This window comes from Eumetopias jubatus, unplaced genomic scaffold (assembly GCF_037043125.1).
Source record: "Eumetopias jubatus isolate StellerSeaLion01/CBP00866 unplaced genomic scaffold, mEumJub1_p1.0 scaffold_7, whole genome shotgun sequence".
Taxonomy (NCBI): Eukaryota; Metazoa; Chordata; class Mammalia; order Carnivora; family Otariidae; genus Eumetopias; species Eumetopias jubatus.
Genome location: NW_028274813.1, coordinates 134,544,065 through 134,570,174, shown reverse-complemented (window position 1 = coordinate 134,570,174; position 26,110 = coordinate 134,544,065). Strand labels below are relative to the sequence as shown.

The 26,110-nt window shown below is 46.7% G+C and overlaps 1 protein-coding gene across 5 annotated transcripts in view; it reads left to right on the top strand.

The window, feature by feature from the left end:
* Positions 1 to 7,676: 7,676 nt before the first annotated feature.
* The window catches only part of FAM169B (Protein), a 90,798-nt gene continuing 72,364 nt past the window's right edge, over positions 7,677 to 26,110 (top strand). For 2 of the 5 annotated variants that reach the window (XM_028122834.2, XM_028122830.2), the window contains exon 1: positions 7,677 to 7,732. In XM_028122834.2, coding sequence (XP_027978635.1) covers positions 7,702 to 7,732 — 31 coding nt within the window. In that variant the 5' untranslated portion in view covers positions 7,677 to 7,701. Of the gene's footprint in view, positions 7,733 to 24,872; positions 25,811 to 26,110 lie in introns of those variants that run through there. The other 3 variants (XM_028122833.2, XM_028122832.2, XM_028122831.2) reach the window with 2 other exon arrangements.

Below are 26,110 nucleotides of genomic sequence, written 5' to 3'. Positions count from 1 at the left end.
AGCCCCTACAGCCCTGGGGCGGGGGAGGCTCACCCGGCCAGCAAAATCTACTTTTTTTGTGTGTGTGTGTGGCTTCTCAGACTGTGCCCTCCCCACACCACATCCTGCCTGCCATGAGCGCTTAATGCTGCGCTGGACCACGCACCACTAAATGTTAGCCACTGCCCCATGGTGGACTTCCACCTGGCTCTGTAGACATTCCTCCGCCTTCTTAATTGTGGCAGAGTAACTAAAGCTAACATTTGGGGCTAGTTTCTCTATCGAAGAAGCCATATTGTGCAACATCTTGACCTTTCAGAATATATTATATATATATATATAGTTTTATAGATAGTTTTTATGTAGTTTCATATATAAAAGTTTTATATAGTTTTTATATTTAAACTTTTATATAACTTTTATACATAAAAGTTTTATATACATATATATATACACATATATAACTTTAATGTATAAAAGTTATATATGTATATAGTTTTTTAGCTAAAAATACTTTTTTTTTTTAGAAAGCTAATAGGAGGTGGGGAGCCTGGATGGCTCAGTTTGTTAAGCTTTTGACTCTTCTCTTTTTATTAATTTATTTGAGAGAGAGAGAGAGCGCGCGCGCGCGCGCGCGCGCGCATAAGCAGGGGGAGGGGGAGAGGGAGAGGGAGAGGGAGAGGGAGAAGCAAACTCCCCGCTGAGCTGGGAGCCCGATGGGGGCTCTATTCCAGGACCTCAGGATCATCACCTGAGCCAAAGGCAGACTGAGCCACCCAGGCACCCCTAAGCATCTGACTCTAGAATTCGGCTCAGGTCATGATCTCAGGGTCCTGGGATCGAGCCCTGTGTGGGACTCCCCACTCAGCGGGGGAGTCTGCTTGAGATTCTCTCTCTCCCTCTCTCTCTACCCCTCCTCCTGCTCTCGCTCTCTCTCTCTCAAATAAGTAAATAAAATCTTTTAAAAAAAGAAGAAACCTGTCTAATAAGACGCACAAAAAAACATTCTCTTTCCCCATCTGGGGATGGCCATGAGAAGCTCTAGCCCAGGGAGACTGACAGAGCTCCTCCAGGGTCCCAGTGCTTCCCCAAGTTCAGAGTGCCTTGTATTAGAGGGTGTGGCCATGTGGTTCTGTCTTCTTAATTGGCCCCCTGATAGAAAAAAACTATACCACTCCCTTTAATTGGGATCACTGCCAAGGACTAGACTCCACCTGATGCCTTCCTGGGACACTGAACCAACGGCCATTCCTTTTAATTGGCCCCTGGTGTGGGCTGCAGGCTTATTTACAGCGGAGAGCAGGTGGGAAGTGGCATTTGCCCCCAGTGGCCTTCCCCTGCCTGCTCTGGGAGGCTGGGGCCACCTTGTTTTTGCAGGGATGCAGAGGGCATTGCATTACACCTTATTTTGAGATTAAAGTAGACAATACAGAAATCCAAGTTTGAAAGCAATTACCTAGTTTTTCTCACACTCCCTCAGGCACTGTGGGTGTTATATCAACTCCCCACTTTGGCGAGTGGCTCCCCTGGTTCAAGTTCATGTCACTTACTTAGCCCTTCTGTCCAGAGGGTTTTGCTTGCCCATCACAGTCATAAACAAAGTAGGCCACTGGAAATGCCGGCATTTGTCGAGTTGGTTGCTGCTCCCATCAGACCCTGCTATCCACACTAGTGAGATCTGGGGAACTAACTTGTGTTTACTCATCACACCTGGAAACGTATCACACCTGGAAACAGACTTAACTGTTCAGACTGCCAGTTGTTAACAACGCTACTTTTCTGATAACGACACCGCAATTTCTATTTTTAGTTTCTTCGGGGTTTGACGTGAGCCATGCTTCTTTTAACTTAAACTAGAATGTGTCCTGGAATTTTCACTTGCCCATAATTCACTTATTTTTCTTTGGTCATAAACTTTTCCCTAATTTTGCAATTAATAAAAGAGAAAGGGAGAGATGTAAAATATTTTTACTTAGCAACAGTGACATGTGTCTCTGATTGTATCCAACCCCACCTGGAAAAAAAAAAAAAACCCACACATTCTCATTCTCTAAAATGAAAACAACTCAGAGAAGTATGGATTTTGAGGTCTGACATCTGCACTTTTATTTCTTTTTCCATTGTAAAAACAAATGGTCTCTAACAATTGCTGATGTCAAACACAATCTTTAGGCCCGTGAAACACAGTAAGCCTGAGAATGAATAAGGCAGCTAAAGAGAGATGTTTTATTTAACAAAAAAGCACAGCGATCTTCCTTCTGAGTTAGATTCCCGAGAAGAAAATATTTGTAATCATGTTTGACTCTGGGATTAAGAGGGCAAGGTGCGACCCTCTCTCAGTGAACTGAAAAGCAAGCAACAGTACACACGTGTTCTCACCAGGGACGACAAATGCGGGCTGCCAAGATTATAATATCCCAAGACCTAAATATTTCGAGTTTTGAACCAAACATAAAACTTTGTGGGATTTGTTTTAAATTTCTCACTGGCAAGTTGTGACTTCCTGCTTAAGCAAGAAAAAGGATTAAAACGGTTTGTTTATTTGTCTCTGACATGAACAGCTCTTACAACACATTTTGTACACTTGATATAAATGAAATTTAATCAACCTGGTCAAATTCCTCTTGGGAGGTGGGGAGAATAAATCAGTCATCAAGACGCACTTGCAATTAAATAATAATAATAGTAATACGTCTCCTCTATGTCAAACATCTCTGCTTCCAGCTCAGCTACTTATGTCTATCATAAAATATAAAACTCACACCCAAACTGCCTCTTGTCAAAGCATCGACTGAATCTCGAAAAATGTCACTCTTCCAAGGTAGCCTTTGGGACTCCCTCAACCCCATTCTTTTGCTTTTTCCAGCTTAACTGTTCAAAAGGGGCCAAAACACAGTCTCTGTAAAGAGCTTCAAGTAACCATTGTGGGCCACAGGGTCTCTGTTGCAACTGTTCAAATCTGCCCTTGTAGCTTTCAACGCAGTGTGGATAATATGCAAATGAGGGGGCGTGGCTGCGTTCCAATAAGTATGAATTTTGAGTACATATAATGCCCACGTGTCACAAACCATTACTCCTCTTTTGATTTCTTAAACTATTTACAAATGTAAAAACTATTTTTAGCTCACAGGCTGTACAAAAAATAGGCGGAGGGCTGATTTGGGGCGTCGGCTGTAATTTGCCAGACCCTGCGCTAGAATACAATGTTTCTTCGTAGGAAGCAGGATATGTTGATGATAAAGTGACCTTATGGGATACGGGAACACATTTGTAGTTAAATGAGTGACGAGACTTGGTTAAAATCAAAATGAGGATTGAGCAATTCAGAATATTCCATATTCCATCACCCCCCCCACCCCGCCTTTTTTCTGCTTTCCCTTCTTTGTTAAGTTGGCCCGGTGTTGTTACAGGATTTTGTGTCCGCTTACTGCCCGTGGTTCTTAGTCATGCCGCTTTGAAGAATGAAGAGGTAGACCAGACGAAGAGTGGTGGACAGCAAAGCAAAGTTTATTGAGCACGAGTATAAAGCTCCCGGAGAGGGATGGGGTACCCGAATGGGTTGCGCCCCCCCACCCCGTTCTAAGTTAGGGGTTTTTATGAGCTCTTTTGCAGAACTGTCTTACACAATCACAGTGTGCTGTGTCGTGCCAATCAGGGCTTTGGTCATGTATCTGTCTACCTATTAGGTTAATGTCCAGGTGCTGATGGTCTTTTTTTTTTTTTCCTGACATCTGGGGGCTTAGGACTTAACTGTCCCTTGCCCCTGATATTGACAAATGCTTTTGTGGTTACTGTCTTATTTTAGGACATTTTGCAGAAGTCATTTCTGCAAAGGCTGCAAAGCAGAATGTCAGTGTGGTCCTGTCTAAGCTGCAAAACAGGATGTCAGTGCTATTTTATTTTAGCAGTCCTGACTCCTTATTTTCTTGTTGGGGACCCTGGCCCTGACTACCTAACTACCTAACTGTCCAACTAATTCCTAACACTTAAATTCGAAGAGCATTCGGAATGAATGTGGCAAACAGTTTTGTGCTCAAAATTACAGTATTTATGGTTTTTACTAATATGGCATTGTTCACTGAAGCAGTTAGCAATAGATTTTTTTTTTCTTGCCAGTTGACCTGCTATTGCTGGATTCCTAGGTGAGATTTGGCTCCAACACCCATGTGAGGAAGGACCCTAAAGCTGTATTTCACCTTTTTGCAGGTTTCTGACACCACATATGCATGTTTTTAACTTCGCTACTAAAGAATAGCTTTCAAATGCTCACGGCACCTGCTTATTTAAAAATGGAAAATTTTAGGGGCACCTGGGTGGCTCAGTTGGTTAAGTGTCTGCTTTTGGCTGGGGTCATGATCCCGGGGTCCTAGGATGGAGCCCCACATTGGGCTCCCTGCTCTTGGACAGTCTGCTTCTCCCTCTCTCTCTGCCGCTCCCCCTACTTATGCTCTCTCTCAAATAAATAAATAAATAAAATCTTTAAAAAAAGGAAAACTTCAGACATTTACAATATTCAGAAACAACCATTTGAAACTGTTTTAAAACAATCAGAGAATTGGTATGTTAGAAACCACATTGCAACGTTGGGATTATGTTCAATATCCCATGGGAAGTTGGTATAGAAAGATACTAGTTTGTGTAATGTCACCAAAGAATTGTGAATTAATAGCTTGAAAATTTGTGTTTTAAAATTTCTAGCAGTTTGCTATGATACATCACAAGGTACTATTTCCCCTACATTTTATAGGAGAAAGTTTTGTCTAAATTTTTCTTCTGTCTTACATTTTTTCCTTCCATTTTTGCTAAGCCTTGATCTGGTTTTTTCTTTCTCCTTTTTTCAGGACTACAGCTCCTTGACCAAAAAGTAACAACTGCTACAAGAGGAATTTGTTTACTTATGAAATAAAATCCAGTAGCTTGCTAGCCCTTATGTTTAAATACCGGATTTTTTTTTCAAATTTCACAAATACCTTGGGAATGGCTAGAACAGTTGTGTGTGTGTGTGTGTGTGTGTGTGTGTGTGTTTTATAAAGATTTTTACTTATTTGAGAGAGAGCAGGGGGAGGGGCAGAGGGAGAGGGAGAAGTAGATGCCCTGCTAAGCAGGGAGTCCGATGCAGAACTCCATCCCAAGACCCCAGGATCATGACCTGAGCTGAAGGCAGATGCTTCACTGACTGAGCCACCCCAGAATAGTTGTGTTCTTAACACTGAAGAGATTCCCATGTAGATAAATGAGGCCAGAGGGAGGACGGGACTACCTCCTGGTTATAAGACAGAGCCATACTGAAAACATGCTCTAGGATTTTGTGGGGCCCCTATTTTCCAGTGTATATGTATACATAATACATTTCCTCTCTTCATGGTTAGGATTAAGGGCAATTTTAGTGTCAGAATGAGTGTGGAGTCACTGAAGGTTTAGACACCTGAAAACTTATTTATAGACAATCTGAGGGTCTACTTAGAAAATCTATGATAATTGACTTTAAAAATTATTAGACCTCATAAGAGTGGCAGGATATGAGACTGGCATATATCCAAGCCCATAGTTTTCTTGTGTACCAGCAATACCCAATTAGCAAGTATAACCAGAAAAAAGAAAAAGCCCAGTCATCATGGCCAACAAATATCAGAAATATGTAGAAATAAACACAGCATAAGAACTCTACAAGAACTCTAGAACTTTAGCTCCCCTCCCCCCCCCAAAAGACCTGAATAAACTTGGGTGTGCTTCTGTTCTTTGATTGGAAGACTCAAAACTTTAAAGATGTGAATACTATGTAAATTAATGTTCAAGGTAAGAAGCAATCTTTGCCAACTCCCAATATCCTTAACTACCTCATTGAATGTTTGCTTAGGAAGGGTTTGTCCTCCTGGATATCCAAACACATGATAAAGCTGTGGTCATTAAGACAGTGTGGTATTGTAGTAGAAACAGGAAAAATGATCAATAAAAGAAGAGCCATAATGTAGACAGGAATTTAATACATGATTTAGGAAATAATTTATAGTAATGGGGCAAAGAATGGGCCATTTGATGGTGTGGGATCAGATCTAAAGGTCAAAACAATAAAAATATTGGGAGCAAATGTAAAAGAATTTATTTTCTAATTTTGGGATAGTTGTAACCTACCCAAGTGAGACAGAAAACCTGGAAACTATTAAGGAAAAGAGGGAGTATTTAACTAAATACCAACTTTGGGCACAGGTGTTTAATGAGAAACAGGGTAATTTTCAGTCTAAAATTCTTAATATTTTTTTCTGAAGGAAGATGTATTCAGGTACTGAGTAAGGGACAGGCAGGGCTAGTTAAGGAGAGATTGGTAGGGGGCAATGGATCAGGCTCACAGAAATCCCAGAAATGCTGAGGTATAAGGACATCAGAGATGAGGGAACAAACCAGACTACCCTGCCCTGGGTGTCAGAGTGGGGGTGGGGGGGTGGAGGGACAGAGTTTTATTGAGCAAGGATCCAGAAAAAGCTCTCTGGAGTGAGAGGGGTCCCGGCAGGGTTGCCAATGCGGGCCTCCCCCAACAGTCTTTTTTTTTTTTAATTTAATTTTATTATGTTATGTTAATCACCATACAGTCTTTCGTTTAGAACTGACCAGGGAGCTTGTGGCTTTATCATTCTTGTGATGTCTTGGTTTGAGTCAGGACTGGTGATAACATCTTTAATGGCTTACTTCTTCCTTGGGGTCTGGTTATTCTTTGTTGGTCACCATGTGACTGCCGTAAAAAAACAAGAACAACCCCCCCAACTCCCCCCCCCACCCCCCCACCCTTGGGTCCAGAAGGACTGAGGATGCAGCTTGGGCAGCTGTCCTCAAGGGCCAATTTCAGAGCTGCCAACCAGAGAGCACGCACTAGTTGACTGACCGCAGACCTTTGGGTTCCAAGGCCATTGGCATTTTCAAACAACCCCTGCTCCATACCTCTCCTGTAAAAAACACCTTGAAACATGCCAAGAAGAAGAAATACTGGAGAAACAGCTGGCTGTCATTGAATTATGCTCGTTCAAGTTGAGTACAAGCCTGAACATTTAATCAATGAAAGTATTCCTTATCAGCAAAAATGGGCATATTACAGTCATCAGAAAAAATTTGAAATGGGCAGAACAGGTTATTGGCTGTCCTGCCTTATGTGTCATTCGTGGTCTTTGAGTTATTTTTAAACTGTGTAAATTTTCCAAAAAGGATAATGCAAATGATTCTTGTCCATGGAAATAGAAATTGCAGAAGGAAGTGAGAAGGGGCTCAGGAGAGGGGCACTGGCCATGGGGTGCTCTGCAAATAGTTTTCTCCTGCAAAGAATTAAGAAACTCCTCGGAGGTGTGTTGGACTGGCTTTGCAAACTGGGGAGTCAAGGTCGCTGGCTGGCGGTGAAGGCCCCAGGCAGGGGGCGGGGGCCGGGGGCAGGGCCAGCTCCGGGGAAGGAGCCGGGAGCCGGGAGCCGGGAGCGGGGAGCCGGGAGCGGGGAGCCGGGAGCGGGGAGCGGGGAGCGGGGAGCCGGGAGCCGGGAGCCGGGAGCCGGGAGCCGGGAGCCGGGAGCCGGGAGCCGGGGCAGCCCCGGGGGAGGGGCGGCTCAGCCTCGGAGCGGGGCCGGGGGCAGTCCCGGGCCGGGGAGGGGCGGGGGAGGGGAGAGGAGGGGGCGGGGAGGGGGCGGGGAGGGGAGGGGAAATGGGGCAGCCGGAGGGGAGGGACGCAGCCCCGCGGCAGCCGAGCATGGAGCCTGAGGCCGCTCGCGGAGCCGCAGGTAAGTGGAGCCGCGGCCGGCCGGGCCCGGAGCCCGCTCACCTCCCTCGCTGGCCGCCGCGGTGGCCCCTCCCCGCGTGTCGGGTTTCAATGGCTGGGCTGGCCTGAGAGCTCGGGGCCCCAGCGCTGCAAAACCAGACCGTAAACAGCGCGCCGCGGCCAGGAAACTTCCCCGGAGTCCGCGCCAGGGCGCCACAAGCCGCGCACCTGTCGCCGCCGGGGAACGAGAAGGGCGGGAGGCCCGGGGCGTCGGCTGCGGGCGCTCACCCCCGGGAGGGGTTAGTCCTGGAAGGGTCACGGTCACGGTCACGGCCACGGCCCCGGCCCTCCGGCGCGTCTCCGGGGCCACCCGGCATCCAGACCGCTGACCTGGGCTTGGCGAGCTCACCGCCTTCCCATAGCCTTGGTGGCCTTGTCTGTGAAATGGGAACCACACGGTGGAGGAGAAATCAATATAGCAGCTCGGGTTACAGCGGGCGCCTCTGCCCCCCGCCGCCCCCTTCCCGGCCTCTGTTTTGTCCCCGGGCATCTTGCGCGACGGGCGTGCGGCCCCCAGCTCAGCAGACCAGCGGGGGACTCTGGTTTTGAGGGCGCGCTCCATCCCTGCCCCCCATCCCCCGCTCCTCCCGCGAGCCCCAGGAGGGGCCCTGCCCAGTCCTGTCTCCGGAGAACCAGGCAAAACGGTGCCATTTCTGACTCTGAAACGCGTGGAACAAATCCCCAAAGCGGAGGTCGCCAGTTCCGCAAAAGGAGTGTTTGCAAGGGAGCTGGCGTCCGGGGGTTGGATGCTGAGAAAATGCCTCTTTACCCACTGCATCTTCTTCCTCCCGCGGGGACCGGAGGCTGGAAGGGCCCCGCGGCCGGTACCTCTCGACCTCTGGTCGCCTACATGTCCAGGCCGGCCACGAGGCGCGCGACCACAGTTGACCAGCCCTGCCCCACGTGCAATCCAACCCCAGAATGGACGCTTTCTCCCGCCACACATTTTTGTAAGGACAAAAAAAAATCAATCTTATTGAAGCGCCTCTGCTTTTTATTGGAAGCCAACAGGGGCAAATGACTGGTTTTAATGGCCTGCATTTAAAAGCTGTGACTTGGAGTTGTTTTCCCCAGATTTCGAGTGAGTTAAGGAGAGAAGGTGGCCACTAGCCAATTGTATGAATTTTTCATTCCTTGTGAAAGTTTTCACTGGTCTAGAGATTGAGAAATGGTTTTTCTCTGTTTTTAGAGAGGGCGGTGATACTGTTTCGTTTTTGATATCCCCCCCACTCTCCTTTCTGGAAAGTTGGTCGCCATGGTTATGGATAGGGAGCGCTGCTGCCGGTTTGTTTGAGAACTGGGTCAAGAAACACAAGTGGCTTGCTCTTCTGATCTCATCCAACACATCCGCAAGATGGAGAGGATTTTGCCCACTTAGGGACTTTCCGTACAGAGCTATTTCCTTTACGTTCAGCACTTAGTGGGCGCAGAGTTGCTCAATCCATACCGTGTCCCTTCCCTTCCTCCTCTGAGTGGTACCATGAGTCAGAGAGTTCTCCCATCTATGGCCTTCAAGCTGTGCTTATCCTACCAAGTCTTTCTATGTTTCATGGGAAAAGTCATGGGAACTTCATCTTCTGGAAAAGTGTAGTTGGCCTAACCGGTTTAAGGATTTTCCTGTATTTCTTTCAGCATTTGCTGTGGCTTTCATGGTTGCTGATGGACCAGAGGACACACAGCGGTTCCACATTAATCATTTCCACATGTGCTAGAGCCTAATGGGTTGGAGTTTTATGTAGCTGAACCATTGCCTGAGCTTTGATAGCCCATTTCCAAAGAGGGCTTGAGCAAATCATGTCTACGTCAGAATCCTTTTTCCTTTCGCAAGGAAGCATTAAACTAAGACTGAAGCTTTCAGATAAGGCTGTGTCCCAGTCACCACTTTAGCCCTAACATGTCGGGAAAGGGCAGGTGACATTCCCATGGGAGTTGTGTTCTGTATCTAGGGCGCCACACACACACACACAAACACACACACACTCACACACACTCTCTCTCTCTCTCTCTCTCTCTCTATCTCTCTATCTCTCTCTTTCTCAGAGTTTGTATGTGTTTTTAATTTCTCTGATGCTGAAGACCCCTCTTAGGTTCCAGGAGCCCATCTGCTGCCATCATTTTAGCTTGGAGCATCCTGGAGAAGAAAAGGGAAGTCACACGTGATCTAGTTCTGTACTCCCCTCATCCTTCACCTTGAATTTCCCTCATCGGTAAGATAAGGACTTGACCTGCCTCAGAAGGGTTACCTGAGACCCTGTGCTCATCACAGCCGACTGCTGGGCCCAGAATAAAAGTTAGGGTCCCTTCCAAGAAGGCCATTTGTTTTGCCCCCATCCCTTCTGTTTACACCCAAATTGAAGTGTTTGTGAGATATGCCTGTTGGATGATCTCCATTCAGTTTAGTGTTCCAGTTAAGAAAAGTTCGGTGTTGGACGGTTTGCACTGGTAATCAAGCAGAGCTTTATAGACAGGAAAGCAAGCAAGCAAGCAAGGAAAACTCTAAAGGATGGGTTGATGATGAAGCTTGGGTCGAGGGAACAGGGACAGTGGTGATGCCAGTGAAGGAAGCAACTTTCAGAGGGGGCAAACGTGAAGCAATCTAGACACAGTGATTTCAGAATGTTCCAGAACATGCCTCTCGTTGGAGGTAACTGAAGAGTTAGTCAGAAACACTAACTCCGGAGTGTGGGAAGAATCTAGAAAGGCCTAGAAAGCGCCTGCCCTGAGCTCTGTTGGGGACCCCGGGAGGCCTGGCGAGGGTGTCCCCTGGGAAGTGGGAGGAGGAGAGGGCTGAGGGCATGGCCTGAAGGCTCAGAGAGGGTGAAGTTCTGATATTATGAGACACGGACCCAGAGGAGGAGAGACCAGAAAGCAAAGAGGCCTCTGGCAGGGCCTGGTGCTGAGAGAGGCTGAGGCAGGTGCAGACCTGGGTCTGCTCAGAAGTGGGTCAGGGCAAGGGAGAAGTAACTTGCCTAAGGTCACTTGCTAGGAAGTGGCAGGGTTGGGATTCACATGGGGGTGGTGGTAGTGGTCTGAGTCCACAGAGAAAGGAACCTGTCATGATGGTGATGTTTGATGTGGAACCCACCCCCCAAAAAAGAGTGTAGGCTCTGGAAGGAAGTACTCCATGAGCCAGTACCTAAGGGGCACCCTTCTTTAGGGAGGACCTCATATGAACACAAAACTTAAAAAAAATCAAGTATCCATCAGCCGTTTTGGATCTTCTCTAGGTTTTGAAGGTATAGAAGCGTTCCCATAGAGGCATGTGGCAGGTCTGAGTTTCTGGAAGCAGGGCCTCATTGGGCCAGGGGGCTGGGCTGGCCACTGGGACTCGTGTCATTGTCACTAAGTGCTTTCATGGCCCTTGGCGAGTCCCCATCCCTTCATCAGGAAGGAAGGGAAAGGATGGGATGGTCTCTAAAAATCCACTTGGCCGTGAAGTTTGTCAGTTACTTCCCACCCAACCAGACTGTAATCTCTTTGAGGGCAGGACCTTCACTGATCTTTCTTCTCTAGTACCTTGCTCTTACCTGGCACATAGGAGCTACCTGAGATTTGAATGGAGAAATCATTTCCCCTAGGAGCTGGTGAAAGCTTTTGTTGGTTGTGTGGTTGTAGGATTACTGGGGAATTTTCTGCAGATTGGGGGTATCAGGATATGGCGTGATACAGGCTGGCCTGCCATCCGTCGGGCAGAGTGCCCCTGAACAGTGCTCTGGTCAGTGTATCCCTTGGAATACCTTTCCAGGGTCCTGCTTGTCCTGGGAGACCCGGTTCTGAGCAGGTCCTCCTACAGGCTTGGGCATTTCATGTTACCTCCCCCACCCTTTGGCTGTGATTCCTTGCCATATAATGATATTCATGCTAGAGACGCTTCTCACTCGCCTCCAGTTCTAAACAAGGGCTGTATTATGTCTGTGTTCAGTGGGGATCTCCACTGCATGAAGCCAGACCAGAAATGGCTGGTGTTCTGACCTCCTGCCACGTCTTGGCAGGATGGAGTGAATGATCGAGTGGCCAGGACTCAGGCTGGGTGGTGGGAGGGCAGTAGGCACTGAGGTGTCGTCTTTCTGACCTTTGAAACCCTAGTCTGCTGACCGGCTGACTGGCCTTCGCTGGGTTCCTGACAGCAGTTGGCTCCTGTCTCCTCTGATGACATTCTTATTTGTAGCTCAGCCTTGGGAAATTCCAAACAGAGGATTGTAGAAAATGACTGTGTTTGCTGCTGTGGCATGTGGTATAGAAAGAGAAGTCAGGGCAAAATTCAAGCACATTTGTTGGTCAGATGCCCCCGGTGTCATGTGACTTTTAAAGTCAGGGTTGCTGGGTTGCAGGGCGTGGGGGGGGGTGGCAGCTAAGACTGACTGTCAGTAGCAACTGAGGGTTGGGGCCTTTGAATAAGGCTCATTAGGATGTAACAGCTGTGGTTTGGAAATTCCATGCCTTTTAGTTCACCCATCCTCTGTTGTGGGTTTTCTTTTCCAAGGCCTGCGATCGGCAAGCTTGGGTCGGGGGGTGGGACACACAGCGTGTGTATGAATCCAAAGGCCACTGTCTGTTGACATCCAGGCATGCCGTTCCCACCCCACTCTGGCCCCCTGGGAGCTCTCGCACATCAAACCCTTTGCATTCCCCAGGCCCGGGCTGTGGTCTCATTTCCTACTTAACCCAGTACCTATTGTCTGTCCAGGCATAGAAACCGTTTCCAGTGCTTCTTTGCTCCTCCAAAGCAGGGCAGCTACAGGGCCACTGGGACCCAGCTAAGGCAAGGGCTGGGGGACCCAGGGGAGTGCCCAGGGCGAGCTCCCATCCCTGCATGTGTTGGGGGCTCCCAAGGCCCAAAAATCTCTTCTAGACCGCTCGGTTTCCGTGACTTGCAGAAATTAAGATAAATGTGTTTTTCTTGGAAACCAAGTTTCTAACCACTACTCTTGAATTCCGTTAAGAGAGAGAGAAAGCTGTGTTCATTTCTTCATTGCATTTTGCTGAAATAAACCCTAATTGGAGTCCCTGAATATTTCACTCAGCGGTAAGAGCTTGAGAAGCTGATGTTGTGGAGACTTCCCCATTGCATAAACCTTCCTGTGGCGGTACCGTCCCCGTCCAGGTCTCTTCCGCTAGATTGCTACTTCGTGGACTATTATTATTATTTTTTAAAAGATTTTATTTATTTATTTGAGAGAGGGAGAGAGAGCACACAAATGGGGGGGTGGGGGGGAGAGGGAAAAGCAGGCTTCCCCCTGAGCAGGGAGCTGGATGCAGGGCTCGATCCCAGGACCCTGGAATCATGACCTGAGCTGAAGGCAGATGCCTAACTGACTGAGCCACCCAGGAGCCCCAACTTCATGGATTATTTTTGCTGAGTGTATGTATGCAGGTAGAGGGGTATAATGCCCAAACAGTGAATTATAGTTGGCAGTTCATTTTGACCTTTATGTCTTCCAACAAGTGATTTCTGTAAGGCGTGTGTATTGCCTACATTTGGGCTCTTAGAACATCTTGGAAAAAAATTATTTTAAGCTGTACAGAGAAAAAGGTATTGCTTTGTGTTTTTCTTACTACATGAACACTGAATAGAAATATTAAAATACTAAGAAATATTTGGGGTAATGAAACAAAATATATCCTTCTGCTAAGGCATAGTCTAGTTACTTGTTGATGAGTATCTATTGTTAATCATAACAATGAAATATGAATATCAACAAATCATCTTGTTTTCATTTCTTTTATATAGAGATCCCCCACCCCCACCCTTGCCCTAATTCTATTTCTTCTCTCTCCTCTTTTGAAATAGGATACCTATGTTTCTATTCTTTGGGGGGCTAACTTAGAAATTTTAATATGCATGTTAACTCTAATTCTGAAATTAATGAATTTTAAACCTCTGGAATCATCTAAAGACCTTAGAGTGCTTTCATTTCACTTATCCCCTTCCCAGTTTATGTGCTGTTCCCAGTATGTAGCACCTTTGTTCTATGATGGTTTTTAATTTCCTTAAGTTAGATTTTTGTTTTGAATGGTCAGCACTGGCTTGGATTTCATCTGCTTGTATATTATTTTCTTTGCTCCCATTCCTCCTCCTTTTTTAAAAAAGATTTTATTTATTTGAGAAAGAACGAGCGAGCAAGCATGGGTTGGGGGTAGGGGCAGAGGGAGGGAGAAGCAGACTCCCCACCAAGCAGGGAGCCCAACACGGGGCTCAATCCCAGGACCCCAGGATCATGACCTGAGCCAAAGGCCGAGGCTTAACCACCTGAGCTACCCACGTGCCCCTTCTCCCATTCCTTCTTAATTAACTTCCTCTTGAGGTTATTTTCCTTTCTCCTGAGGTATATCCTTTAGAAATAACTTTAGTGAGGATTTTCTGGTACCAAACTCCCTCAGGTTTTGTTTTTCTAAACATTTCTTTATTTGCCCATTTTCTTGGAAGTTACTTTTGCTAGGTGGAGCATGAAAGTCCTTTAAAAATGTTCTTCCATGATGTAGTGTTCCATGGAACACTACATCAAAAACTAATGATGTAATGTATGGTGACTAACATAACATAATAAAATGAAGTTAAAAAAAATGTTCTTCCATTGTCATCTGACTGCCATAATTGCGGTGGAGAAGGCCACTGTCGGTCTACTTGGAATTGGAGGATCTGTCTTTGTCTTCTGGCTGCTTTTATGATCCTATTTTTGTGTTTGTTGTTTTGCAGATTGACCACAGTGTGTCTAGGTGGGTATTTCTCTCTCTCTCTTTTTTTTTCCTGCTTTGGGGATTGGTTGGGATTCTGGTGTCTGAGGATAGGTATCTTTCATCAGTTATGGAAAAATTTCAATCATTTCTTCAAATCTTGACTCTTGTTCATCCTATTTTCTCCTTCTAGAACCTCAGTTAAGATCGTTCCTGGGCCTTGTTAACCTACTTATCCTCTTTCTTAACCTGCTTATCATATTTTACACCTGTGTCCTTCTATGCTGCATTCTGGGTAATTTCTTCAGATGTATTTTCCAGTTCATGAGCTATTTAAGACATTCATTTCTAGAAGTTCTACTTTCTTTTTCCCTAGAATCTTATTGGTCAAACAATAATTTTGGCTCTTTACATTTCCTATTTAAATTTCTTTAGCCATATTTACTATCTTTATCTTCTATACTGGATAATTTCAACATCTACAGTCTTTGTGGGTCTGGTTTAGTTTGTGCTGACTCTGTTGTGGCTGTTTATTTCATGTTATGTTCAGAGATTTTTTTTTTTTTTTTTTTTTTTTTTTTTAGCAATAGTAAAGTTTATTGAGTGATAGTACAAAGCTCCCGAAGAGGGAGGGGGTCTGCGAGGTTCCGCAATTTTTGAAGTCAGGTCTGAATGACCCCAAAGCTGGTGACTTTCCCTCATGCTCAAACTTCACGGCCTGTGTGGCTCAGTACTGGGGAGATCTGACAGGGCGGCATCCTTTTGTGGGTGCTTCATCTATCTTTTCAGAGGGGCTCATTTCATAAAACCTTAAGGAAAATACTTAGTATTTTAGAATAATGTACATCTTTTTCTTTCTGTTGGCACGTGCATCGATTTTCCCCTTTGGAAAGAACTAGGATCTTAGCAGACTTAAGCTGCTTCCAATGTTAGCTTATAAATCTGTCACAAGTTGAAAACTCCCAGTAGAATTTCATTGACTTATGTGGAGGGGAGGGGTTAGAGTAGAAGGTCACCTTGGCCCCTCACCCCACACATCCAAATAACAGTTAGTTCTGCCATGTCTACCACATATCTGGCTCACACCTGCCATATCTTTCTTGTCATCGCCACTGCCATCACTGATCCAAGCCATTGTCATTGCCTGCCTTAACCTGCATTGTCTCTGGTTTGGTTTCCTACTGCGCTGTGTTCTGGAAGAAGCAGTAAACACACACTCCAGCTATCACGCCCTGTTGGGGACCTTTCAGCAGCTTCCTCTTGCGTTTTCCTTGAAACGTGAAGTCAGGAACAAGGCCAGCGTCCTGTAACTTTGGCTTCTGCCCGCCTGCTTCCTGTGATTCCTGCCCTTCTTCCCTTGGCCAGCCATGCTGCAGGCACACTGGCTGACCTTTAGCTCTTGGAAAGGAGCTCTGCTCCTTTCTTCCTCCTGCATGTCTGGGGGGACCTTGCCCGTGCTCTGCACAGGGCTGACATTTTATTCTTCAGTCCTCTGCTGAAAGGTTGCCCCCAGATCGAACTTCCCTAGTCATCCTGTCTCCTGTCTCCCCTTCCTTTCTCCTGCCATACCATGTGAGTGTTTAACTGTTTTTGTGTCTCCCTGACCAGGCTGTAAGTTCTATCAGTGCGGAGACTGTTTCTGCTTTTTTGCCAGAGTATTGCCTGGCACTCCTAAATGATGGTCATGATGTTTTATGTTCCACATTTTAATAGCAGAAAATTTTGCAAACCTTGGCTGTGGGATTGATATTGAATGTGACCTGGGTCTGATTAGAACTCTTCCTAGGACCCTGGGGTATCAGGAAGACCTTGGTCTAAGCGGATGTCACCCTTGGTAGGGACCCTGGGAGCAGTTGTCATAGAGGCTTCATTCAGGCGTTACTATATTATTATTATTATTAAAAACTTGTGGAAGCTCTTTTTTTCCCTGCAAGCTTTAAAATGGCTTACCAAAAGGCAATGTACACTTATTCTGTCCACTTTTGACTTCAGCCACCTCCCAGCCACTGCTCTCTTTGTTTGGAGGGTGGCTCAGCTGGACAGTGGGCAGAGATGGGCATCATTGCCCTGTGATGCAGGTCGTGTGAATGCATCCTCTGCAGGTAGCCCACTTAGGCCACACCAGCCTTGTCATTTAACCCCTTGCGAATTCATGTCCTTTTACTTCTCACACGGTTTTCAAAGTACATGTTAAAAAGTATGACGATAATTTTCAAAAGACTCGAATAGACCTTTCTCCAAAGAAGACATACAGATGGCCAGCAAGCCCATGAAAAGATGCTTAACATCACTAATCATTAGGGAAACGCAAATTAAAACCATAATGAATACCACTTTGCACCCATTAGAATGGCTGTTATAAAAAAAAAACAAACTCCAACCCCCGACAAAAACCAGAAAGTAACAAGTGTTGGTGAGAATGTGGGGAAATTGGAACTCTGATGCACTTCTGGTGGGAATGTAAAATGGTGCAGCCACTGTGAAAAACAGTATGGTGGTTCCTTAAAAAATTCAACATAGAATACCATACGATCCCACAATTCTAGTTCTGGGTATTTACCCTAAAAGAAGGGAAAGCAGGGACTGAAAGAAATATTTTAAATCCATGTTCATTGCAGCATTCTTTGCAATAGCCAAAAGATGAAAGCAGCGTAAGTGTCCAACAACAGATGAGTGGATAAACGAAATGGCATTTTTACACACACACACGCATATCCACACACATATACACATATTATATAATGTAATATTATTCAGCCTTAAAAAGGGTATTTTAAACAGTGCTGTGCTTAGTACTAGCTGCCATTTGGTGCTGATAAACAATGCGTGGCTCTTGACATGGTATAAATTAGTAAGCAGGGGCGTTGGTAAAGGCTGTGCTGGAAATCTTAAGATTTGCATTTGAGTCCAGCCCTACTACTAATTTTCTGATTTTTGAACTTCTGTTCCACATCTGAAAAATGGAGTTAGTGCTTTGTGTGCTTTATTGACTTCAAAGGGTTGACGTAAGTTTCAAACAAGCAAGGACTTGGGTGAAAGCCCTTTGTAAACTGGAAAACACTCTGCGAATGTAAGGTGTAAAAGGGTATATTTTAATGCAAGAACTCATTGTTAATATTCTAATACTTTTTCTCCCAGCTAGTACTTTTTTTTTTTAGTTTTTTTTTTTTATTTTTTTAAGTAATCTCTATGCCCAATGTGGGGCTCGAACTCACGATCCCAAAATCAAGAGTCATGTGCTCTTGCAACTGAGCCAGCCAGCTGCTGGATAAAGTTTAGAAACTTAATCCACAGAGGCAGAATATAGCTTTTTTTTCTTTTCAAATTTCTTTAATTTAAAACTGAGCTAGTACTGATTTTGACGCAAATAGTCATATTTGGTGTGTACCTCTTCATCTACTTTTTAGCTTTACACAAGAGTCCAGTGCCGTTATAAAAATGTAGCTACCTCGACACATTTCCAGTTACTGGGGAGTGACTGCCTTCTCCCTAAGTAAATAATTTTTTTGGGTTTAAGGTAAACCCATTCTTTTCCATCCATTCTCCTTGCATGGTAGTCTGGGTGATGAGTCTAAGTTCTATGCCGTGTGTACAACTTAATCTAGAACTGGGTTGCGGAGACTAAGGACTGGCCTGTTTTCGGCTCCCTTTGTTGCTTTGCCCAGGGCTGGGTATGCCAAATAGAAGCCGATTTTTTTTGCTCTTCTTCAGAGATATTATTGTTTGCAGTGTAATAGATGAACATAGAGGGATACGATTTTTGGATAAGTTCGGAGAAATGTTATTCTGTGAGTAATGGCTAAAAGCATTATGTTGATGAAGAGTTATTTTTCTTCCTCTTGTTGCGTGCTGTGTGGTTTAGGGCTCTGGTTCCACTCTGGGCGGTTGCTCCCCACAGCATTTTCCCATCAACTCTAGAGCCGCCATTAATGGTGGTGTCATTGACACTGGGGACCTGAGCATGTACCAAAGCTGCCTTCCTTCTCAGTAAAGGTTAGACAAATATGGCACTGTAATGATGGCCACATGGCATAGAGCGGCTGGGGTTCAGAGATGAGGGAGGCCTGAGCTTCCTGCAGTTGTCACAGTGAGGACCCCTCTTCTGTTACCATTCATAAGGAAGCATATATGTGAGATGCTGTTTCATCCCGTCTGCCCCAAACAGGGCACGCTTGTCCCCCAATGTGACACCTCTTTGTATGCAAAAGGAACAGTATGTTTCATTCCCCCCTCATATCCTTTTGAATGATGTAGGGGGAAAAATAGTTTTATCTTTGTATCATTTGCCTAAAAGGAAGGTGCACCAATGCTCAGATTACAAGACCTTCATATTAGAAGCAATTAGGATTACATAAACCTTTGTGTGGGTGGCACATAAAGTCATTTGCATATTTTACCATCTTAGATTTGGGACAAGTGATTTATTCTCAGCCAAGGCAATGACAAGCTGCAAGTGGGCCAATAGTAAATATGCGATAACAGAGAGGGCGCCTGGGTGGCTCAGTTGGTTAAGCAACTGCCTTCGGCTCAGGTCATGATCCTGGAGTCCCAGGATCGAGTCCCACATCGGGCTCCCTGCTCAGCAGGGAGTCTGCTTCTCCCTCTGACCCTCTTCCCTCTCGTGCTCTCTGGCTCTCATTCTCTCTCTCTCAAATAAATAAATAAAATCTTTAAAAAAATATGTGATAACAGAGAGACAGGCTCCCTGTCAATTACTGGGGAACGAAACCTTCCTGCCACCACCTGCAGACCTTTCCCCAGCGTGCCTCTGTTCGCTGACAATTGTGCTCATCTGCTCAAAAAATTCTAACATACTCTACATTCTGTCTTCCAACTTTTTTTTTTTCAATTCTTTGCTAAGAATACTTTGGCAATCAGATGCTCTTCAAAACCAACAAAAATATCCAAGTGTGTGTTTGCTTCACCTTCTGTTTTCTACGACTGTCGCACCGCCGACACGGTGGCCCCCTTGCTGGGTGGGCCATTGGTCTCCAGGCGTTTGCATCTTTGCTGCCTCAGAGTGATGCTTCCTCCTGCCCTGATGTTCCTCCAAGACACTCTTCTCTGAGGTGTGCTTGTCACCTGTCAGTTAGTGTTCTGGGACCAGGGGTCCTTGGTTAAGTGAGTTTGGGAAATAAATGCTAGATTTTTTCAAAAAAGATTTTATTTATTTATTTGAGAGAGCGAGAATGAGAGAGAGAGAGAGAGAGAGAGAGAGAGAGAGAGCACATGAGAGGGGGGAGGGTCAGAGGGAGAAGCAGACTCCCTGCTGAGCAGGGAGCCTGATGTGGGACTTGATCCTGGGACTCCAGGATCATGACCTGAGCTGAAGGCAGTCGCTTAACCGACTGAGCCACCCAGGCACCCAATAAATGCTAGACTAAGCGAACCCCACTGCTTTAGGATTTCTAAATGTTCTACTTGCTGATAGGCGTGGGGAACTCCTAGGAGTGAGTTCTAGGTGCCCCGGCAGACCTCCTTTTTTTTTTTTTTAAGATTTTATTTATTTTACTTATTTTAGAGAGCGTGAGCATGCAGGGTGGGCTGAGGCAGAGAGAGAATCTCAAGCAGACTCCCTGCTTGAGTGTGGAGCCCGACAAGGGGCTCGATCCCACAACCCTGAGATCATGACCTGAGTCAACATCAAAGAGTTGGACGCTTAACCGACTGAGCCACCCAGGCGCCCCTAAATGCCACTGCGGACCTCCTTTTTGAAACATGCTGGCCTTGGAAGCCCTGTTCACAGCCTATCTTATGGATGTGCTTGGGAAAAGGCTGGAATGGCATGAGGAGAGTCATCCTGCTGGCTGTACAGACTTGGATTCTTTGATAGGAAGTAAATGCCAGGCAATGTTTTGCACAACTGTGGGTATTTCTCGCAACTGGTTTCCCCCTGCTCTCTGGAAGTAGAGCGTTCCCATGAAACCTCTCGTAAGCTGGAACCATGTAAAGAGAAGAATCGGTTACCATTAATGTACACGGAAAAGGTTTTGAGCATGCCTAGACCCATAACTAACCTGTCTTGGACTTGTCTGATAGCTTAGGATGCATCTTGCTAAGGGATACATAAAATAAATCGAGATAAAGGGCAGATGCTCACGGACACTGTTCAGAGTTCTGGGAGCTTAGCTTGATGCGTGATTAGTTCCTGGGGAAGGAGCCTGTCAGGACCACGTTCAGGGCTCAGCCGTGCAGTGTGTCTATAAGGGCTCACTGCAGAACTGACGCTCAACACTATTTTTGCTTTTCACTTTTATCATCAAAGCAAAAGTCCTCTTTGGATTTCTTCAGTTAGTGAAAACAGGGAGCTCTTTCATAAAAGCAAAGTGGTGTCATTTGAACTTTTGGAAAGTGGGGGATACCAGTATATGCAACAACCCTCCTTTTTTTTTTTAGTTTAACATAGTCATCCTTTAAGTTAAAAGTAGTTCTTAGTTTGAAGGCATCCTGTGGTGTGGTGAAAGCTTTGGAGGCTCAAGATGAAGTTTGCATTTGTGAATATGGAATTATTTTTAAGACTTTATTTATTTATTTGAGAGAGAGGGAGAGAGAGCACAACCAGGGGGCGAGAGGGGCAGAGGGAGAGGGAGAAGCAGACTCCTCACCGAGCAGGGAGCCTGACTCAGGGCTCGATCTCAGGACCCTGAGATCATCACCTGAGCCAAAGGCAGATGCCCAACCACCTGAGCCACCCAGGTGCCCCGTGAATATGGAGTTTTAAAAGCATACAGCTCAAAGGCACACAGCTCTGGGATTGCACTGTGTGGTAAAACATGTTTCTCTAGAAACGGGGAACCTGATGGATTCCTGGTCCGGAATTCTGAGCACCTGAGGTAGCATTGACGAATCTTCTCCCTTTAGGGGCTGCCCTTACAGCCTTGGGTGTGTAGAACATGTGGGTTCAGAACTCCACAGACCCTTCTTGCAATATGCCTTGGTGTCTCCTGGTGCTCTCCTCTCTCTGGTTACAAACTAGTCTCCAAGTTTCCTGCTAAGTCCCAAATTAGTCACTTAATCCCCTTTGGCAGTTTCTTCTATAATATGCATTCTTTCTTATAAGTTCCTTTCAGAAGAAAATTGATTTGTGAGGGAAAAGCAGACCACTGGTGTGAAAAATAAAGAAAAGCAAAAAAAAAAAATTCTATATTAGGAATATCCACCCTTAACCATTCTTGAAAAATAAAAGTAGAATACTACCTTATAATTTTGTGTCCTTGAGATTTTTTTCACATATTATGAGCAAGAGTTGTTCTTAACTGTAATTCAAGAATGACAACCCACATGACTACAGAAAAATCAAGTGATTACAGTCAGCTTTTCCAGTGACATATTGCCTTGTAGTTAACTGATGGATAGACAGAGGCTTTCCTTGAGGTCAAAATTCTCAAGAGCGGGGCTAGTAAAATTTAAAATATCTATTAATGTTTCTCCTAATAATAGCCCCATATGCGAAAAATCTCACTTTGCTAAAATAAAAGAACTTTGCTCATCTTTGTGGTGAGGTAGTATTTGGAGAGAATATTCTGCAAGTGATACTGAATGACTGGTTAAGTGCACAACATTGACCTCTTTAAGGGTTTTCATTAATTGGCATTGCTGTTTATATCGGGAGGACCAAAAAGTGCTGGGAAGGCCCTAGAGTATTAGGCTTTGCCGGACTGAGCAGCAGGGGCTGACCCAGTAGAGGCTGTGGCTGATGGACACTGGGTGACAGGCCGTGGCTCAGTGGGACACCATTCACGCCGCCCTAGGAACTGGAACTTTGGTACAAAGATCCTGACTGATTTAAGTATTTTCCCTAGAAGTAGGCTTTACGAGGTACCACTTGGTTGTCGTTCTGGTGACTGCAACAAACACATGCTTAAAGTGAAATCTTAAATTGGGGGCTCGTTTGGGGATTTCATTTTCTTTACAGTCTGCAATGAATTATCATTTCAACTGTGTGCCTTTTTCATAAAAGCATTTTACATTGTACTGGAAAGATTACATTCTTTTGGCTTTGGAAAAATATTTCCTGTTCAGCTCAAGCCATTAAAGCCTGTAAGCATTTCACATCTGGAAGCCCCTGCCCAGAGTCCGCGTTCCATCCCGAGCGAGGGGAGCGTGGCCGCCCAGCTCAGCTCCAGAGCGCATGCGTAAAACACCCCAGACTTGTTTACTTCCTGGAGGCCCCTGGGCACTGCCCAAGTGTGCCCTTGCGGTTGGGGGGGGGGTGAGGGAGTGGGAGGCTTCCTTCCTCTTGGGGTCCTGTGTGTGTGTGTGTGTAGCACGCACGCGCCTCCTGGGCTGGAGAGGGAGTCTGTCTTCCTGCCAAGTTGGGGAGGGGTCTTTCTTCCTCTGGAAGGGCAGGGGTTCCCTTTCCCAGCGGGCATTGGATGCTCCCCCGCCTGCCTTAAGCACTTCCTTTGTTCCTTCCCACCCAGATTTCCAGAAAACAAACCCAAACATTTTGTGTGCGAAAGCAAAGCTGTTGGAGCTTTTCTAATGGGGGATTTCCTCCGCTCACCCCCCACATACCGAGGAGTGCTAATTAAACCCCAAAGGGCTGAAGAATTGAGCTCCCCTCCACTAGGCTGATCTGCCTGCCCCAGGACACTTCTTAGGAGTATGGGGTCCGAGCCCAGCTTGGAGGTTATTTAAAGGGGAACAGGGCATGGGTGCTGCGTTGTTCGGTGAGTGTTGAGATGTTTGTAGCTGCCCTCCACTTCCCAGAGGGTTAATCTGTACCTTTTAGGGCCCTGCTCCTAAGGGCCTGATTCTTCTTGTGGGCTTCCTGCTGAGAAGTTCCCCCCCCACCCCCCCTCCTGCCTCTGCCCAGGGCCAAGGGTGGCCTGGGGTTACTGTCCAAGGAGTTCTCTGAGGGGGGGGTCTCACAGCATGTGGAACCAGCAGGGGAAATGATTTCATGGTGTTCAAGGAGCAAAACACATTCATTGCATTTCTCCTGACCACATGCGACCAGAACTGATGCCAGGTAACCCTTGGCAGCCTGTAGGGGAGCCCTGCAGGAGCCTTCCCGGGCCCCTCTAGGAGCACCCAGGCTTCTGGGCCCTGTGGCCATGGTGAGGTGCCCCCTCTCCCAAAGCCCTGAAGACCACAGTGTCCTCCCTGACCCCTGTCCCAAGGGGCCGAGTTGGGCTTCTCAGTGGAGCTGGTGGATGCAACTGTTCTGGGAGTCCCAGGCCTCACCAGAGGGCACTCGAAGCCCTGGGGCTGACAAGCATCTCTTCTCAAGCATCTCTCCTCGAAGCAGAGAATATAAACTGGGGGCGGGGCATCTTGACTCCCTCCTGGGGGCAGTTAGGGAACCGTGGTTATTCAAGCTGCTTTCATGGGGCAGGCATGCAGCCTGAGCTGGGTGCTTCATGGTTGAAGCAACCCTCTTTCCCGTTTGATCTTCTTAATTTATTTGAATGTGCACAGGCTTTTTTTCATACCTGTGGGAAGCCACTTGACTTTCTAGAAGAATGAATAGCAGTTTGAACGAAGAGCCCAGCTGACCACCCACCCAAATTTCCTAAGTGCTCAGTGTGGGAAAGGCCTGCGGAGGGGTCTTCCGTGGCAGGGTGGGAGAGGAGAGAGGCACGTACACAAGGTGCTCTGAGGAGCGCTCCGTGTTCCTGGGTTCGGAGAGGGTGGGGTGAGCCTGCCTCTCTTGCCCCCCCCCCCCCGAGTTCCTGTGTGTGCGGCCTCGAGGGAGTGGGGAGGCGGCAAACGGATTCATTCCCATCCTAAGCTGAGCTGGGATTCGAACATAGGACTCAGTGGCGTCCCTGAGCCCTTGCCTTTTGGGGCTCCAGGAAGGCTTCTGGGAGTGCTGGTGTCTGAGATGGGCCTTGAGGATGTCAAGATACAGGGAGTGGGGCGCGGGGGCATAAGAGCCTCTTGGGTGCTGTGAGGGGGAGGGGGCGTGGGATTCTGGGGGCCTTCTGCGCTGGGTCACTCACATAATCTGAGTGTTTTGCACAGATCCTGAGCTCAGCCCTGCTGCTGACTAGCCAAGCATTCTTCTCTTGGCCTTAGTTTCCTCATCTGCAAATGGGGGTGAAGCCAATGCATTGAGATATGGGGTGGGGAGTGCTCAGCATCCTGCTGGACCTTGGCCCCAGGGAACCCAGCTGGGTTATTTTGGTTGGTGGCCAGTGGAGGGTGGACAAGCAGGAGGTGTGAGGCTAAAGGCTGTTGTGAGCAGCTGAGCGTCAGGACTAAGGATGAGCATGGAGAGAGGTGAGGCAGGCTTGTCTTGGTGACAGGTTTGAAGTGGACCCTGAGTTAGGAGCCAGGATTCCAGTCTGGATCCATCTGGCCCCTGCGCTCTAGGCTTGGAAGGCCCAGTAAGGAGTGGGGGGGGGGGGGCTAGAGTTTTAACCCGGTGCTCTGTCCTCTCTGTTGTGGGGGGGGGGGGGCTTCTGTGTGCATGGTGAGGAGTCTGGGCTTCTTTGGCTGTGCACATATGTGGGTGTCTACAAGCGTGTGCCTTTCACAGCAGAATAAGTTGGCTAGACAGACATACAGCTCTTTATAGAGAGGGAGAGATCCCAGAGTTCATCATTGACTTATTTCATTGTCATCAAGAGGACTGTTAATTCTTTGTCTTTATTTGAAACATTTGAATCTGTGCATTTATAGTTGTCATTTTTTGGGACACATTTTATTCTCAAATACTTTTAAAAAAATCGATTAGTGGGAGAACATATTTGCTCAGCGATTTGTCACTCTCTGTGTGTGCCCATGACATGTTCAGCGTGTCAAGCCCCGGGGCAGGAGGTGGGCTTATGCGTAGGTGGGGGTCTTGTCTGCAGCTGCTCTGGACGTCCTCCCTTTTCCATGAGTGTTTCCCCCAGTAACTCGTCTAATGCAGTAACACTCACACGAGCAAACTCCTTAGACTGGAGACTTGAACCCTTTTGCTGCTAACAATAGCCTCTCTTTCCTGAAAAGTGGCTGGCAGGAAGGAATGGAAACTCACAAAATAGGGAAGCCCCTATTTCTGTGAGTGAAGGCTTATCTTTCTTGAGGTGGAGGACGGGGAGGATCAAGTGGCCCTTTCGGCAGCCTCCCCCCATAGGAGGCCCAGAGCCGAATCAGAGGCAGGATCCACAGAAAAGAGGGGACCGCAGAGCCCCCTCCCACTTGGGGACATACCAGCCCGAGGCCGGCCAGCATCTCAGGGGAAAACTAACCACTGCTTCTGAGCTGAATTGGATGCTATCAATTTGGATGATTCTTCGAGGATATAATTTTCCTCTACAAGTGTGAGAACAAGAAAGAGACACCGAGGAAGAGCCAAGGGGAAACTTGCAAATGAATATGTACAATAAATAGTCTCCCTGTGTATGGACATGTTTGCAGTTCCTACCAACAAGTAAGTACATTTTAACTCTTGACATAACAGTAGCCCAGCGCAAGGAGACGAGTTGGCAGATTTCATCAACCTGCACAGTGAATATGGAGGCTGGCAAAATTGTAACTCAAGCTGGATTTTGTCACAGTTATCAAGGTTCTCACCAGGTAGTGTGGGCTCTCCAGGTCCCTGCCTGTGCACGTAGCTGCTGGGGCTTCCCTCCAGGAAGATACCTGGGAAACCATTTGGTGGTTTGGCGTATGCAAGGAAGTTTCTGTAGCATTATAAGGGGGGGCAGGTAGAACTTCCTATCTCCCCGGG